This window comes from Pithys albifrons, chromosome 3, assembly GCF_047495875.1.
Source record: "Pithys albifrons albifrons isolate INPA30051 chromosome 3, PitAlb_v1, whole genome shotgun sequence".
NCBI lineage: Eukaryota > Metazoa > Chordata > Aves > Passeriformes > Thamnophilidae > Pithys > Pithys albifrons.
Genome location: NC_092460.1, coordinates 49,707,385 through 49,722,098, shown reverse-complemented (window position 1 = coordinate 49,722,098; position 14,714 = coordinate 49,707,385). Strand labels below are relative to the sequence as shown.

General features: G+C 49.7%; 1 protein-coding gene and 1 non-coding gene across 2 annotated transcripts; both read left to right on the top strand.

The window, feature by feature from the left end:
- Window positions 1–5,880: 5,880 nt before the first annotated feature.
- On the top strand, window positions 5,881–13,231 carry RPL3 (ribosomal protein L3). The gene is made up of 10 exons (XM_071551792.1): window positions 5,881–5,939; window positions 7,004–7,196; window positions 7,801–7,969; window positions 8,850–8,985; window positions 10,200–10,386; window positions 10,767–10,927; window positions 11,224–11,325; window positions 11,806–11,901; window positions 12,368–12,487; window positions 13,121–13,231. The coding sequence occupies exons 1-10, from the start codon at window positions 5,937–5,939 to the stop codon at window positions 13,163–13,165; spliced, it is 1,212 nt and encodes a 403-aa protein (XP_071407893.1). The 5' UTR covers window positions 5,881–5,936; the 3' UTR covers window positions 13,166–13,231.
- LOC139670780 (small nucleolar RNA U83B) lies at window positions 10,498–10,589 on the top strand. The gene has a single exon (XR_011697555.1). It is a non-coding gene; the product is annotated as a small nucleolar RNA U83B (small nucleolar RNA).
- Window positions 13,232–14,714: the final 1,483 nt, after the last annotated feature.

Genomic DNA, 14,714 nt, shown 5'->3' with positions numbered 1-14,714 from the left:
CCTGTCCTGACTGGCCCAAGGGCTACTGCATGGCTAATCTCCTGTTTAATCTGCTCAAAGGCTTGTTGTTGTTCAGGGCCCCACTGGAAATCATTTTTCTTCCGTGTCACAAGGTAGAGAGGGCTTACAATCTGACTGTACTCAGGGATATGCATCCTCCAAAAGCCCACGGCGCCTAGGAAAGCCTGAGTTTCCTTCTTGCTGGTCGGTGGGGACATAGCTGCTATTTTGTTGATCACCTCTGTTGGAATCTGACGACGCCCGTCTTGCCACTTCACTCCTAGGAACTGAATTTCCTGAGCAGGTCCCTTGACCTTACTTCGTTTAATGGCAAAACCAGCTCTTAGGAGAATCTGGATTATCTTCTTTCCTTTCTCAAAAACCTCCCCTGCTGTGTTCCCCCATACAATGATGTCATCGATGTACTGTAGATGTTCTGGAGCCTCACCCTTTTCCAATGCAGTCTGGATCAGTCCATGGCAAATGGTGGGACTGTGTTTCCACCCCTGGGGCAGTCGATTCCAGGTGTACTGCACCCCCTTCCAGGTGAAAGCGAACTGCGGCCTGCACTCTGCTGCCAATGGAATGGAGAAAAAGGCATTGGCAATGTCGATGGTGGCATACCACTTGGCTGCCTTGGACTCCAGCTCATACTGAAGCTCCAGCATGTCCGGCACAGCGGCACTCAGGGGGGGGTGTGACCTCATTGAGACCACGGTAATCCACCGTCAGCCTCCACTCTCCACTGGACTTTCGTACTGGCCATATGGGGCTATTAAAGGGTGAGTGAGTCTTGCTGACCACCCCTTGGCTCTCCAGCTCACGAATCATCTTGTGTATGGGGGTCACAGAGTCTCGGTCAGTGCGGTATTGCCGACGGTGCACTGTGGCTGTGGCCAGCAGTACCAATTGTTCTTCAACATTCAGCAGTCCTACAGCAGAAGGGTCCTCTGAGAGGCCAGGCAAGGTGCTCAGCTGTCTGATTTCCTCTGTCTCCACAGCAGCTATGCCAAAGGCCCAACGCAGTCCCTTTGGGTCTTTGAAATATCCATTCCTCAGGTAGTCTATGCCAAGGATACATGGGGCTTCTGGACCAGTCACAATGGGGTGTCTATGCCATTCCTTGCCAGTCAAGCTGACTTCAGCTTCCAGTACAGTCAGCTGTTGGGATCCCCCTGTTACCCCAGAAATAGAGATGGATTCTGCCCCGACGTATCCTGATGGCATCAACGTGCATTGTGCGCCAGTGTCCACTAAAGCTTTGTATTTCTGTGGGTCTGATGAGCCAGGCCACCGAATCCACACAGTCCAATAAACCCGATTGTCCCTCTCCTCTACCTGGCTAGAGGCAGGGCCCCCCTAGTTCTGGTCATGGTATTCACTGCGCTCTCCCTGTGAATATGACCGGGAGGTTCCTTCAAGAGGATCAGGCATAACATCATCATTCCTATACTGTCTGGAGCCTTGCCCACGAGAGACCGGAGCAGCCTTCAACCTTGAAGAATTCCCTGTGTTAGTTGTGCCTCTTTGCAATTCACGTACCCAAGCTGCTAAGGAAGAGGTGGGTTTCCCATCCCACTTCCTCATATCTTCTCCATGCTCATGGAGGTAAAACCACAGATTGCCGCGTGGAGTGTACCCTTTCTCCTTAGCTGGAAGACGCCTGCTTCTGATGGCGGAGACTCTTGTTTGTTCTGGAGAGATATGGAAGAGTCCTTCCTTAATCTTCTCTTCCAGTTCAGCCAGTTTTGTTTCCACAGCTGAGACATGGGCTCGTAATGGAGCAGTGACAGTGTCTTCATAAATCCTGAGTTTGCTGACCAGTGCACCCACCTTGTCTTCTCCCTCTCTCCACTGCAATGTTGCAAGGTAGCGAGAATACATTTCTGGCCCAAGTCGTGCAAATTTTAACCACATCTGGGATGTGCACTGGACACCATCTGGACTTTTAGGGAATCTCTCATCCTCTGAAAAGATTATCTCCAGTACGGCTAATTCCCTTAAGCACCGGATACCTTGTTCCATCGTGTTCCACTGTCCTTGCTGTACGTGGAGGTCCTCCTTACAAAGATATCTCTCCCTCACGCTTGACAACAGTCGCCGCCAGGGGCTGAGAGTTTCCTGCCTCTTTCCAATGCCCTGATCAATGACAACATCTCGAGACAGGGATCCCAGCTGCCTTGCCTCACTCCCATCTAGAATTGTATCATTGGCTGCAGCATCCCAGATTCGAAGTAGCCAGGTCAAGATGGACTCATTTGCCTGTCGTGTGAACTCTCTCCGGAGCTCACGCAGCTCTCCCAGGGATAGGGACCGGGTGATTATTTCTGGCTCCATTTCTTCTGCTTGAGGTGAAGGTCCTGACTCTTCCTCGTCATGCACTATACGAACTGATTTGGTCTTTGATTTTCTTTTCTGGACAGGGGCAACTGCTATCGGTTTCTGTTGTCCTTCTGGCTCCTCCATGGTTTGTGTGGACATGGTGCTGGTTGATGTATCTCTCTTCCTCTCTGGCTCAGTCATGGTCTGGGTGGACATGGCGCTGGTTGATGTATCTCTCTTCCTCTCTGGCTCAGTCATGGTCTGGGTGGACATGGCGCTGGTTGATGTATCTCTCTTCCTCTCTGGCTCAGTCATGGTCTGGGTGGACATGGCGCTAGTTGATGTATCTCTCTTCCTCTCTGGCTCAGTCATGGTCTGGGTGGACATGGCGCTAGTTGATGTATCTCTCTTCCTCTCTGGCTCAGTCATGGTCTGGGTGGACATGGCGCTAGTTGATTTGCTCCTTTCCTCCTCCTCCTGATGATGCTGTACCACACCAAGCAGTGTGCGGTAGGCAGTGGCCAGGGCCCAGCAGGTTGCTGTGAGCTGCACATCTCTGGGACTACCAGAGCATCTTCCTTTCACATAGCTTAGCATTTTGGCAGGGTCCTGCAGTTGTTCCGGGGTGAATTTCCAGATCATTTGAGGAGAGAAGGTCTCCAAATACTGGCCCATATCTTCCCACTTTCCGTGCCACTCAACATCATCCGCTCCCAGGGCAGGCCTCCAGCAAGTCTCCTTAGAGAGCCCAGTTCTGACCCTAAACATGGTGTATACAGTACAGAGGAGACAAAGCAACACTAACAGCACTAACAGTAGGATTATGCTGTCCCTAACATCAAAAGGAAGCTCAATATTTTCAATGATTGTTGTAGCAGAGGTGAAAAGGTGGAAGTAACCATCTCCGCCTGTTTTCCCCACAGTCTGGGTGCTATTTTTAATGAGACCCCAGAGGTAACAACCCAAACCAGGACAGGCAGACCAGACTGAATATACATTAACAATGAAATTCATTGCTTCTGATGTTATGACAACATAAACATAGTATATTAATAAAGCAATTTTGATCCTCCTCCCTGGTATTAAAGAGAGCATCAAAATAGGCACATGGTTCCCCATGTGTCGAAGTATGAACAGGCCCAGATACACCATCCACATGAATACATCAAGCAACATGGTAGTCAGGGAGTTTCTGTACCCAAATACACAAAATGAAATTGTAGTTCTGACTTCTCTCTCGTGGCCCCACGTTGGGCGCCAAAAGATGTGCTGGTTTAAAGGTGAACCAGCAGGGAAAATGAACTCACCACGAGAGAGATTATAAGTCAGAGCTAAAATTTAATAATAATATTACAATAACAACACTGATACACAAGGGAAATTGCTTTCAACTCACAATACCCCAGCAGTATAACCCAGTGTCCTGGGGCACAAACCCAAGGGGGTTTGTTTGCCCTTGTGCTGAGACCCCTGTGGCTCCCCCAAGTCCAGAGCAAAAGGAAAAGAAAAACCTGTTGGTGCAGGCGAGGGCTGTGGTCTGGGCGAGAGCGGTGATCTCCTGCTGTCGAGGTCCTGCTGCTGCTCTGGATCCGACAAGAAGGTTCCCGAGGTCTTCTTACCCACCACTTATGTACCCTCAGGGAGCACTCAGTCCCTCCCCCTGGGCGGGGACTCACACAATGGGTGATTAACTCTGGGAGCCAGGGGTTGTTGAGCTGTTGATGGCCCATTGGCAGCTCCGCCCCCCTCAGGCTGGGTGTGAAGGTGATAATGGCTCCCTGGGCAGCTGCTGCTAATGGCCCATTGTCCTTGGGGAATGAATAGAGGGGGTGGAATACACAGGTTTGATCACCACCACACAGGGTTAGCTGGTCCCTCCAGCTGAACTAGGACACCAGCCCACTGCATGCCTGATGCCATGCCAGTGATCTGAGCCCTGGGTTCAGCCCACATTACCTCGTCTGAGGCTCTCAGGCTGACCCAGAGGCAACGTGACACCCTGACAATGAGAGCAAGTGGCCAGAAGTCATTCCTCCAAAGGAATGACTCCTTTTTCTGTTTTCTCCCAGCTAACAGGTGCATGTTCTGCCTCTCCAGTGATGTGAAAAATCAGGTAAGCAGTTTGTGTGCTCCACGCTTAACCTATGGTGGTCCTTGGAGGGACCACATCTCACAGCATCATTTTTTTTGACACCTCCTCACCTGGTCTTTAGCCAGCCCAGCCCAACAGGCAGCTGGCTGAAATGGACAGCTCTGCTCAGCCCTGTTACCCTCTCCTGCTCCTCAGACTGGGTCTACTCCAGATCCTTTAGGGTGGTCCTCCTTCATCTCCTTGGCCAAGAGATGCAGCATTTCTGGCTGAAGACCAGAGCCACTTTAGGGGATGTGTCAGCCAGAGCTGCGCAGCATATCAGTTATCCTGTAAAGGTGACGTGCAGTTCCAAATCCAGGCAAGTCTGAGGGAACTTCTTCAGCCAGGTCCTGTCTGATTTCCCGGTATCAATGACGGGGGAGTGAATAATTTATCTCCTGTCTCCCAGCTCCTTCCCTGTTCAGGTTTCACCTCAGCTTTGCTTCACTCCTGCCCTGAAGATACACAGTGCCAGCTCTCATGGGGGCAATTTTCTGACGTGGCCCAAGCCATCCAACATCTCTCAGAGACATGGCTGGTCCTCACAGTGCTCATCCATGTGCCAGAATTGCAATAAATGGAGCCAAAGAAACAACAGCATGAATAACAGCTGGTCCAGACAGGTTCCACTGAAAGCCTTATTTTCAGTTCCTCTCTCACAGAGTAACTTGAGCATGGACATTGGGTTTATTGTTTATTGTTTTTATGAATTCAACAGCAGCACACAGAGGCCTTGATTGAGTTTGGAGCTGCACCGTACCAAGCACCGTGGGAATACACAGTGGGATACGGCCCCTGGAGAACACATAACCAGCCTGAGAACACATCCCTGTGTGAAGAAGTTGTTTGATACCTTTTTCTATTTTGAGATACAAGCAAAAGCTGTGGGATGGCGGTGCTAGCAGGGAAGCCTATTTTATCTAATTAATTTTTAATTTTTTCTTTCTCTCACGTTACCATGTTTCCTCACACTGCCTCACATCTTCTGCAAGGTTTGCCAAGTGCCCTTTGCTCGTGGTTCCTCAGAGCCTCCGACGGCTGCAGAGCTGTTTAATGGAACCACTTCAACGCTGCCCTGGGACGCTCCCAGTCTGGAACCAGCAACGTGGAAAGGAGAAGCCGCACCTGTTCGGGAGGGACACAGTGTGTGGCATCAACATCCCGAAGGGCGGCACGGGCCTGCATAACGCGCTGCAGAACCACAGCCAAACACTCCTGTGAAGGGCTGCATGTGCTTTACTACGTTCCTTCCTTATCCTGCGCTCTTTTAAACTCCAGTGTCACATTGTCTGAGCGGGCACCGAAGCGCCCCCGCCAGACATTGCCTACGCTGCAGCGTTTCCGCCCATCGCTGCCCGCGAACCTTTCAGGCCCCGCTCGCTGCCCGTAGCACTGCGGGCGCACCTCTCGCGAGACCTGGAGCGGAGCGCTTATAAAGGCGGCGCGCAGGGGGCGCGGTCCTTCCGGCGAGCGCGGGGACAAGATGGTGAGTGCTGCGGGCCCGGCCCGGCCGCGCCATCCTCCGCCATCCCGCGCCATCCTCCGCCATCCCGCGCCATCCTCCGCCATCCCGCGCCATCCTCCGCCATCCCGCGCCATCCTCCGCCATCCCGCGCCATCCTCCGCCATCCGGCGCCATCCTCCGCCATCCGGCGCCATCGCCCTGCGCCAGGCCCTCCGGGGCTCCTTTCGGGGCGCGGGCGAGGCGCTGCCGCGGGGAGGCCGGGCGGGCCCGACGGGGCGCGGGGTCTGCGTGGCTTGCGCGGCGCGGGGGCGTTTGGTACCTTTTGTGGGGACGCGGGTGGTTGTTCTCTGGGGGGCTCCCGCAGTAATGTCCTTTTTGGGCTGTAAATTTCGCTCGGCGTAACGCGTGGCAAGTATTTCTAAAAAATAGAAAACGTTTCTTGTTTGCTTTTTGCTTAGCTGTGCGATATTTTTTAGAGATTCGGGTGTGAGGTTGAACGGGTAGTTGTTTTTTGGGGCTAAGAGTTCTCCAGATAGAACCCAGCTTTATGTGGCTCTCAGATTGCAGAGCGAGGCTTCAGGGGTGGTATTTCAGATAAAAACCTGAGGAAACAAAACTGCACTTCTGTCCAAAATTACTGGCTACGGTGGATGTTGAAATGTCGGGTTACTGGAGTTTTTCAAACGGAAATTACTTCTGTAACACTTTGTTACTGATTCATTGAAAGATGTTGTAAAGTTTTCTGTGCTCTGTTTTCTAGACTTGTGCAGGGGACTGAAATTAGGGTGTCTTGCTGTGGCCAAGCTCCAGCTTTCTAGCTAGAGTGGGACTTGGTGAGGCCTTTAAATAAGCTTGGAAGGGGAGGAATGTTAAATCGGGGAAGGGCGTAGTTGGGACATGAGGATTACATTCTTGTAACATAATGGAATTCAGGAGCCACACAGCTGATACTGAGAAAAATACCTAGAATGTGAATTGTCTGGTAGATACATAATTATGTTTTCAGACAAGGAGAGAATTAACCCTTGGGTGGCTGTGAGCAGATCCCTGCAGCAAGCACTTACCTGTCTGTTTCCTGCCCACAGTCTCACCGCAAGTTCTCGGCTCCCAGACACGGATCCCTGGGCTTCCTGCCCCGCAAGCGCAGCAGCCGCCACAGGGGCAAAGTCAAGAGCTTCCCCAAGGATGACCCGAGCAAGCCTGTCCACCTCACTGCCTTCCTGGGTTACAAAGCTGGCATGACCCACATCGTCCGGGAAGTCGACAGGCCTGGGTCTAGTATGTATTACTGCGCCTCCTAATGGAGGAGAGGGGGGTGTTAATGGGTGGTGGCGGGTGCCCTGTTCAGTAGCAGCCCTGGGCTTCACCCACCTTCCACGCCCTTGAGTGGGTGGTGTATGAAGCACCCAAACCCCTCCCACTTCCATGTGAGTGTTGTCCCAGCAGCAAGACTTCATTTCTGGCAGCCTCTCTTTACTGGTTTTGTTGTTCTGTTCCTGAGCTGCACAGAGACCTCCTGGTTTGGTTTAGCTGTAGGGTAACAGGCTCCTTAGAATGGCTCTTCTGGATGCAGAGACATCACTCAGTTGCCTTTGGCATATTATTGCTGGTTATCTAGTCCTGAATGTGATTCTGTTACTTGCTACCATCCATTTTGCCTGCTGGGATTTGCTGTCCTTTCTGTTGAACCAGTCCCAAATTGTTGCAAGGCGCTAAATTATGGTTTAGAGTTGATCACTTTGTATCATCACATGTATCATCTTTACAAAGAGAACTTTTATCATTTAACCTTCCACATGAAGGATTTGGGAGTGAGAAAGAACAGGTGATGTTTAATAGCTGATGCTGGTGTTAATTGTGCTATATTTCTGCCTCCCTCCAGAGGTGAACAAGAAGGAGGTGGTCGAGGCAGTGACTATAATAGAGACCCCTCCCATGGTCATTGTGGGCATCGTGGGATATGTGCAGACCCCTCGTGGTCTCCGTAGCTTCAAGACCATCTTTGCTGAGCACATCAGTGATGAGTGTAAGCGTCGCTTCTACAAGAACTGGTAAGAGAGCAGGGCCTTGCCTTGTGGTAACCCCGTGCCACAGTTTATATTTCTTCTGCTGGGTTGCAGATGATACTTGTACAGCTTTTTGAGGAGGCTTTTCAGCAATTAGTGTTTGGCCTTGATAGCTGGCCTAATGATGGGATAGACTGTGAATTTCCCTGTGAGGGTGACAGCATGATGTTAGGTCATGCCCTTCTTGGCATGGGGGTGACAGTTTGTTTTTTGCCTGAGATCTCCTTAACCGGCTACACATGATGATACTTCGACGGGCGGACATAAGGAAATCGCCTCTGGCGCTTGTTGTTGAGTGTCGAGTCCTGACTGTAGCCCTGTTTTCTCAGGAAAGGGGAAGACAAGTGTTACTTCTGATTGCTGTTCCAGGCACTGTTGTGATTGAAAGTATGTGCATTTGCCTGAGTGCGGCTCCAGCGTGTCTAGAGCTCACAGCCTGTTTATGAACTTGGCAGGCTGAAAAGACGTCAGAGTTGAGCCATAAAGATCTCAAGGGTGTTTCAGTAAGGACCTTGCTGTCAGGCACACAAGGGGGGGAATGATGGTATTTTGGAGCAGATGGTAGTCACCTCACAATCCCTTTAAAGGTCTGGTTTTTTTCTGTTACTGTTTGACATCTCTCTACAGTCCTTTGTCTTCTGTACTGTGAATGTTAATCTGCTTTGGAATTCATGGCAGCTCCGCTCAGCTTTGGCAATTTTGCCACTGTCTGATGAGCTCAAGGCTCCGCTTGCCAGTGGAAGAGTCATTAGAAGCTGGCAATGAGCCAAAACCAGCTAAGGTGGCAGCTCCTTCCGCTCGTCCCCACTTGCCTGGGGATTGATGAAGGGCTTAGCCAAACCTTGTCTCTGCTCTGCTCCTGAAGGCACAAGTCCAAGAAGAAGGCCTTCACCAAATACTGCAAGAAATGGCAAGATGAGGAGGGCAAAAAGCAGTTGGAGAAAGATTTCAATAGCATGAAGAAGTACTGCCAGGTTATTAGAGTCATGGCTCACACTCAGGTAAGTGCCTACAGGACTCAGGTATGCTAGAAACAGCTGAGAGAGCAGGCATGAAACTTGATCCATCTCTTTAGGGGTATTCTGCCCTTCCCTGCAGCCTGATGCTGACTGTAAATTTATTAGGCACAGAGCTGTGCTCCCAGGATGCTTGAGCAGCCCTGAGGACAATCACTGGCAGTCTTCTGAAGGAGTGTCCAAAAGAGACTGAACTGTAGTAGGAACTTCTTGTGTTCAGTCCTTTGCTGATACCATGTAGACCTAGAGGCTCTTAATTCCACCTACAAATAATACCAGACTGATCACTGAACCGTGGGGTTTGTCTGCTCAGCATCATTTCAGGCTGCATTCTATCTGGACTGGAAGCACTCAGAGATCTTTTTGGTGGCTTCTCTTGCTCAGCTGGAGGAGCTGTACTGCTGAGTAATGTGGTAGTGTCTCCCCAGCTGTCAGTACTCAGCCAGACTTTCTTGGAAGATGCAGTTATATTTTGAGTTGGTTTGAAATGCAATAAGATGTCTAGTTATGACATGGCTGATTTTACTAGAATTAGTTTTCTGTATTAAACAGCAAAGATAGTATTGCAGTTGCTCTTTCTATGCTCACCAGTCCCTCTGTGCGCTAAATGTAGCAGAAGCAGCTGTAAAGCCTCTGCCCTAAGAGGCCTTCAGTGTGGCAGACTTTATTACAGAATGGCTTGGGTTGGAAGGGACCTTAAAGATCATCTAGTGCCAACCCCCCTGCCATGGGCAGGGACACCTTCCACAAGGACAGGTTGCTCAGGGCCCTGTCAGACATGACTAAACACTTTAGGGGATGGGGCCTCCACAGCTTCTCTGGGCAACTTGTGACACTGACTCACCACCCTCATAATAAATTCCTTCTTAATGTCCAGTCTAAATCCACACTTTTGCAGTTTAAAACTATTGCTCCTTCTTGTCTTCCTGTTCTTCCTTGCTGGAGTTTGCTTGGTGGCTGTGAGGTTAGAGAACTCTGGTCCTATGGGTGGCATATAACTTCCAGATGCAGTGACTTGGCATTTCAGCCACAATACAGCCTTTCCCGTTAGTGGAGGGCCTTGTTAAAGTTTTATATCTTGAAAAGAATAAATATAGTAAGGAAAACAGTTTAGGCCAGGATTGGAAGGATAGTTGGCTTATTAATATAAATCCATCTTGGAAGACCAGGACCTGAATTTCCTTCTTTCTGTTTTCTAGATGCGTTTGCTTCCCCTGAGACAGAAGAAATCTCACCTGATGGAGATCCAGGTGAATGGTGGCACTGTTGCTGATAAAGTGGATTGGGCCCGGGAGAAGCTGGAACAGCAGGTGCCTGTGTCAACAGTCTTTGGCCAGGATGAGATGATAGATGTCATTGGAGTCACCAAGGGCAAGGGATATAAAGGTAAGCACATAAAAGGCTGTGATTGGATACAGTTTTTAATGAAATCCTAGCCTTGAGTTTTTTCACGTGTGTGTGTGCCAAGGGCTGGGGAGGTAAATCCATATTGCTGTCACAGTTCAATGATGAGACCATGGAATGAGCGCTGGGCACAGCGCCTGACATCTGTGAGGAGTCATTCCATGCTGCCTTCCTTCTGAGAACGCAACCCAGGGACAGCCAGAGAGGGAGCTTCACCGGGAAATGTTGAATAATTCCTGGAATGCTGGGTTTGGGCTTCCCTTCTGTTGTCTGGGGACTGCAGCTTGAAAGGTGGCCTGACCTCTAGTTTGGTGGTCTCTCAGCTTGTCAGAGGTTGTGAGCACTGCTTTGGTTCGTTGCAGGCGTGACCAGCCGCTGGCACACCAAGAAGCTTCCGCGCAAGACTCACAGGGGTCTGCGCAAAGTGGCCTGCATCGGCGCCTGGCACCCGGCACGCGTGGCCTTCTCCGTGGCCCGCGCTGGGCAGAAGGGCTACCACCACCGCACCGAGATCAATAAGAAGGTTTGTGTCTCTGAACTGCTGGGAGGAAATGAGAGCTGCCTGATGTGACTCCCCGCCATGTCAGTGAACAGAGCAGAGACATTGGCTTTGGATGTTTCGCTCTGTCAGAATGTGATCTTGGGGACAGTAACCATAGCATGTTGTGTTGATTAACCATCAAATTCTTGTATGGCCACATGTTTTCAAAGTGCAGCAGACATTTTTTTCTCTGACCCTATGTAGAACTGCATGCATTTTATCTGATGACAGGCCCTTTTTCCTACTTTTTGTGAAGTTGAATTTCTCTCCATTTTTAGATCTACAAGATTGGCCAAGGTTACCAAATCAAGGATGGAAAGCTGATCAAAAACAATGCATCAACTGATTATGACTTGTCTGACAAGAGCATTAATCCTCTGGTGAGTTGCTGCAGCTTTGTGCCAAGACTTTGCTTACGAGCTGCAATCCTTAGGGGAAAGTGGGCCTGGTATAAGTTGCAAAAGGACAGAATGAAGAGCTCTCAAGATAAAACTGCTGCTTCGGGAGATGGTGTTGCTTACTGTCAGCATTGACTTGTGTAACTTGCAAGTTCAATTTATTATGTGGCAATACAGAGACGTTACAGACCTAGGAATGGTACTTACAAATTTACAAGGAATAACAGCGAGAGCGGCTTTTGCTGTTTTGTCAGCCTCCTCTGCTATTAACAAAAGTCTTACACAGCAACTAAATTGCTGTATAAAGAAATTTGACTAGTGAAAGGCAATACTGGGAGCAGGATTTCAGTGAATGTGGGAATGGCCAAGGCCCAGAAATGGTACGAGAACATCAAGCTGGAGGCAGATGTGATCACTCGTCCTTCTTAGTACAGAGCACTAACTGTTCTCTTCCTTGCTCAGGGAGGCTTTGTCCACTATGGCGAGGTGACCAATGATTTCATCATGGTGAAGGGCTGTGTTGTGGGGACCAAGAAAAGGGTCCTAACTCTGCGCAAGGTGAGTAGTGCAGTCTGCTGTCACATGGGCTGGAGTGAGCTGTGCTGCCTCTGGTGCAGGTGTGTTTGCAGCTCTTGGGTATCATATAGGTGCTGGAAAGAAAAGCTCTATGTGGACAAACCCACCTCACAGTAATGATTTTGGGAGTGGCATGAGGTCCTTTCTCCCAGTAATTCAGTCCAGGGTTGTTTGTAGTGATAGGCATGCTTTAGACTTGAGAATTCTTCTGGGCCATAAGGACACTGGCAGGCAGAGTGGGGCTCACCTGCTGTGAGCTGACTGGCCTTGAAGGCCAAGGGTGCAGGATGGGATGGCTTATTGTCAAGTCCTCCTTGCACATCATAGCAGCTGAAGTCTGAAGTCAGAGTGACTGAGGAGACGGTAGACATAGAGGTGACAGGAAGTAGCCAGTGCAGTGGCACTGGAAGGGTCCTGCTGCATACTCACCTGGCGTTTCTCTTTGTAGTCCCTGCTTGTGCAGACCAAGCGCCGGGCCCTGGAGAAGATTGACTTGAAGTTCATTGACACAACCTCCAAATTTGGTCATGGCCGTTTCCAGACAGCTGAAGAGAAGAAGGCTTTCATGGTAAGGGCACTTTCTGGGCAGCTTTGTGTTGTACATCACCATATTGTCTCTAATTGCAACTTACAGCTTGACCTTTGGGCTGTCATGCCAAAATTTCTGTGAAACAAAGTGTGCAGCTTCACTCAAGAGGCCTCCTCCTGTCAACTTGGGCATAACTGCAGGGGGCCTCACTTCTGCTCTGGCAGTGCTTGGTGTCTGAGGGACGTTGCCTTGTTTCAGCGCAAGTTGTTCAGTGATGAAACATGGAACCGCTTCAGCTCCTATAAACGTAGCTCAGAAGGATGGTGCTCGCAGTGGTTGGCATTCCCAGTTTGTCACTTGCTGGAGAAAGCACCCGGGAGTGCTGAGGGAATCAGACCGGAGCAGTGCCGTGCTTAGGACTGTGCAGGAGCTTCCCCACCAGGTGGCCCCAGCATCCCTGCTCTGGCTCGTCCAAAGGCATCAGATCGCTGCAGTGCAGCTGCGCCAGCTTCAGTTTTCCCTGAAATCCCTGGCCCTGGGGAGGGGGCTTAGGGTTTCCAATGGGTTGCGATATGGGGGGACTTTTTTTGCCTTGAGTTACTGTAATTGTAATGTGATGTCTTTGGTGCAGACTGCTGTTTACATAGTTTGTTTTTTGGGCTTTTTTTTCAGGGACCACTCAAGAAGGATCGTATTGCAAAAGAGGAGACGGCGTAATTGGGTGGAATGGTCCTGTGGCCTATGTGCTCTCAGACCAAAAAATAAACGTTTTAAACAAATTAACTTTGGCTCTTGGTGTATACATTGCTGTGTTAAGCTCCACCTTGTAGCAGAGTTCCTTTAATGAGAATAAAGCTGCCATTGCTGGTTTTGGAGAGCAAATATTTTGGGGCAGAGCAAGGCTTCTCTGGTCACGTGAAATAGTAAAGCAGGAGCCCTAAATGCATTTGCATTTACTGAGGTATTCTCGTGTTAATCCTCTGGTGGGTAGATGGAGAGCTTTAAGTCAAACGGGGTTTGAAATTAACTACTTCAGACAGTTGAAATCACTAAATTTGAGGTAAATGGCTGATGCTTGTTGCCATGGAAACTAGTTTTGGTAGTATGGGCGGTAACCTGCATGCTTTGCAGATACAGTTTGTTGCTGTTCCTGAGAACAGCAGAAGGCAGCAGGTACTGTGACAAATTCCAAACTCACAGCAGCTGGCTATTCCCGAGTCCATGTCCTTTCCCTGCTGCATGGTGATAGGAAGCAGGCCTGCCTGGATGGGGAGAAGGATGACTTCTGCATTGCACCCTCAGAAAGGAGAGAGAGCTGTGAGTGCCACTAGTGTTGTGTTACTGCCTGACTGAAAATACTGGGATGGTTTGGTGTATCCTTCACTGACCATAATTGGAGATGTGGCAGCAGCTAAGGCAGTAACTCCAGACCTTCACACCCAAGTGTTACACTGCCCTGAAACAGACCTGGTTTTGTGCTGTTTGCTCTTTAACTGAAGCTGGGAAAGGTGGGATGTAGAGATTATTTCCTGTGAGAGGCATTAGTGCCTTCCAAGACTTAAAAGGTGGTGAGAAGGAGGAAAAACATTTACCTTGTTTCCCTAGAAACCAGACTGGGTGACTGCATAAGCTGGCTGTCTCCCTGTCAGCCTTATTTAACAGATCGACCTGCTGGCTGATTGCGGCTATATGCGAGATAGGAGAAGTCTCATCTAGTTTTTTCCCCTCTGTCACAAGTCTCAAATCAGCAGGTACGTACAGAATAACCTTAAATTTGTATTACCCCTGATGCAGAAAAGTGGAATTCTCAACCTCTGTCCATCCTGAGGCTACAGTTTTATGAGCAGCTCTGAGGACAGGGTTTTCTCCCACCTTCGGTGGGCTTACCATTTTTTAAAGCTGGTATGTGCTAGGAATGGCATGGCTCTCTACCAACCCTGTCTGCCACTGCTCCTTCCATTACACCAGTCAGATGCATCCAAGGGATCTGGGATTGTCAGGATACATGGATGTGTTGGGGATGAGTATCTGTGACAAACTGCACTACTGTGATGAAAATCAGTAAAATCGTCTAATTTTACCAAACCACACCTTTTGGTGGGACATCTGTGGGGGCTGGGGAGGTCCTGTTTGTATTTTGAAGTTAACAAAGGGCAGCGCAGGGTATTTTTAGTAAAATCGGCATCTAAGTAGATGGAAGCATTCCTGAAGAAATGTCCTTGCTGAAGATGCTTGGCGTATCCGGCAGGAGGAGTTGCTTTGTTTT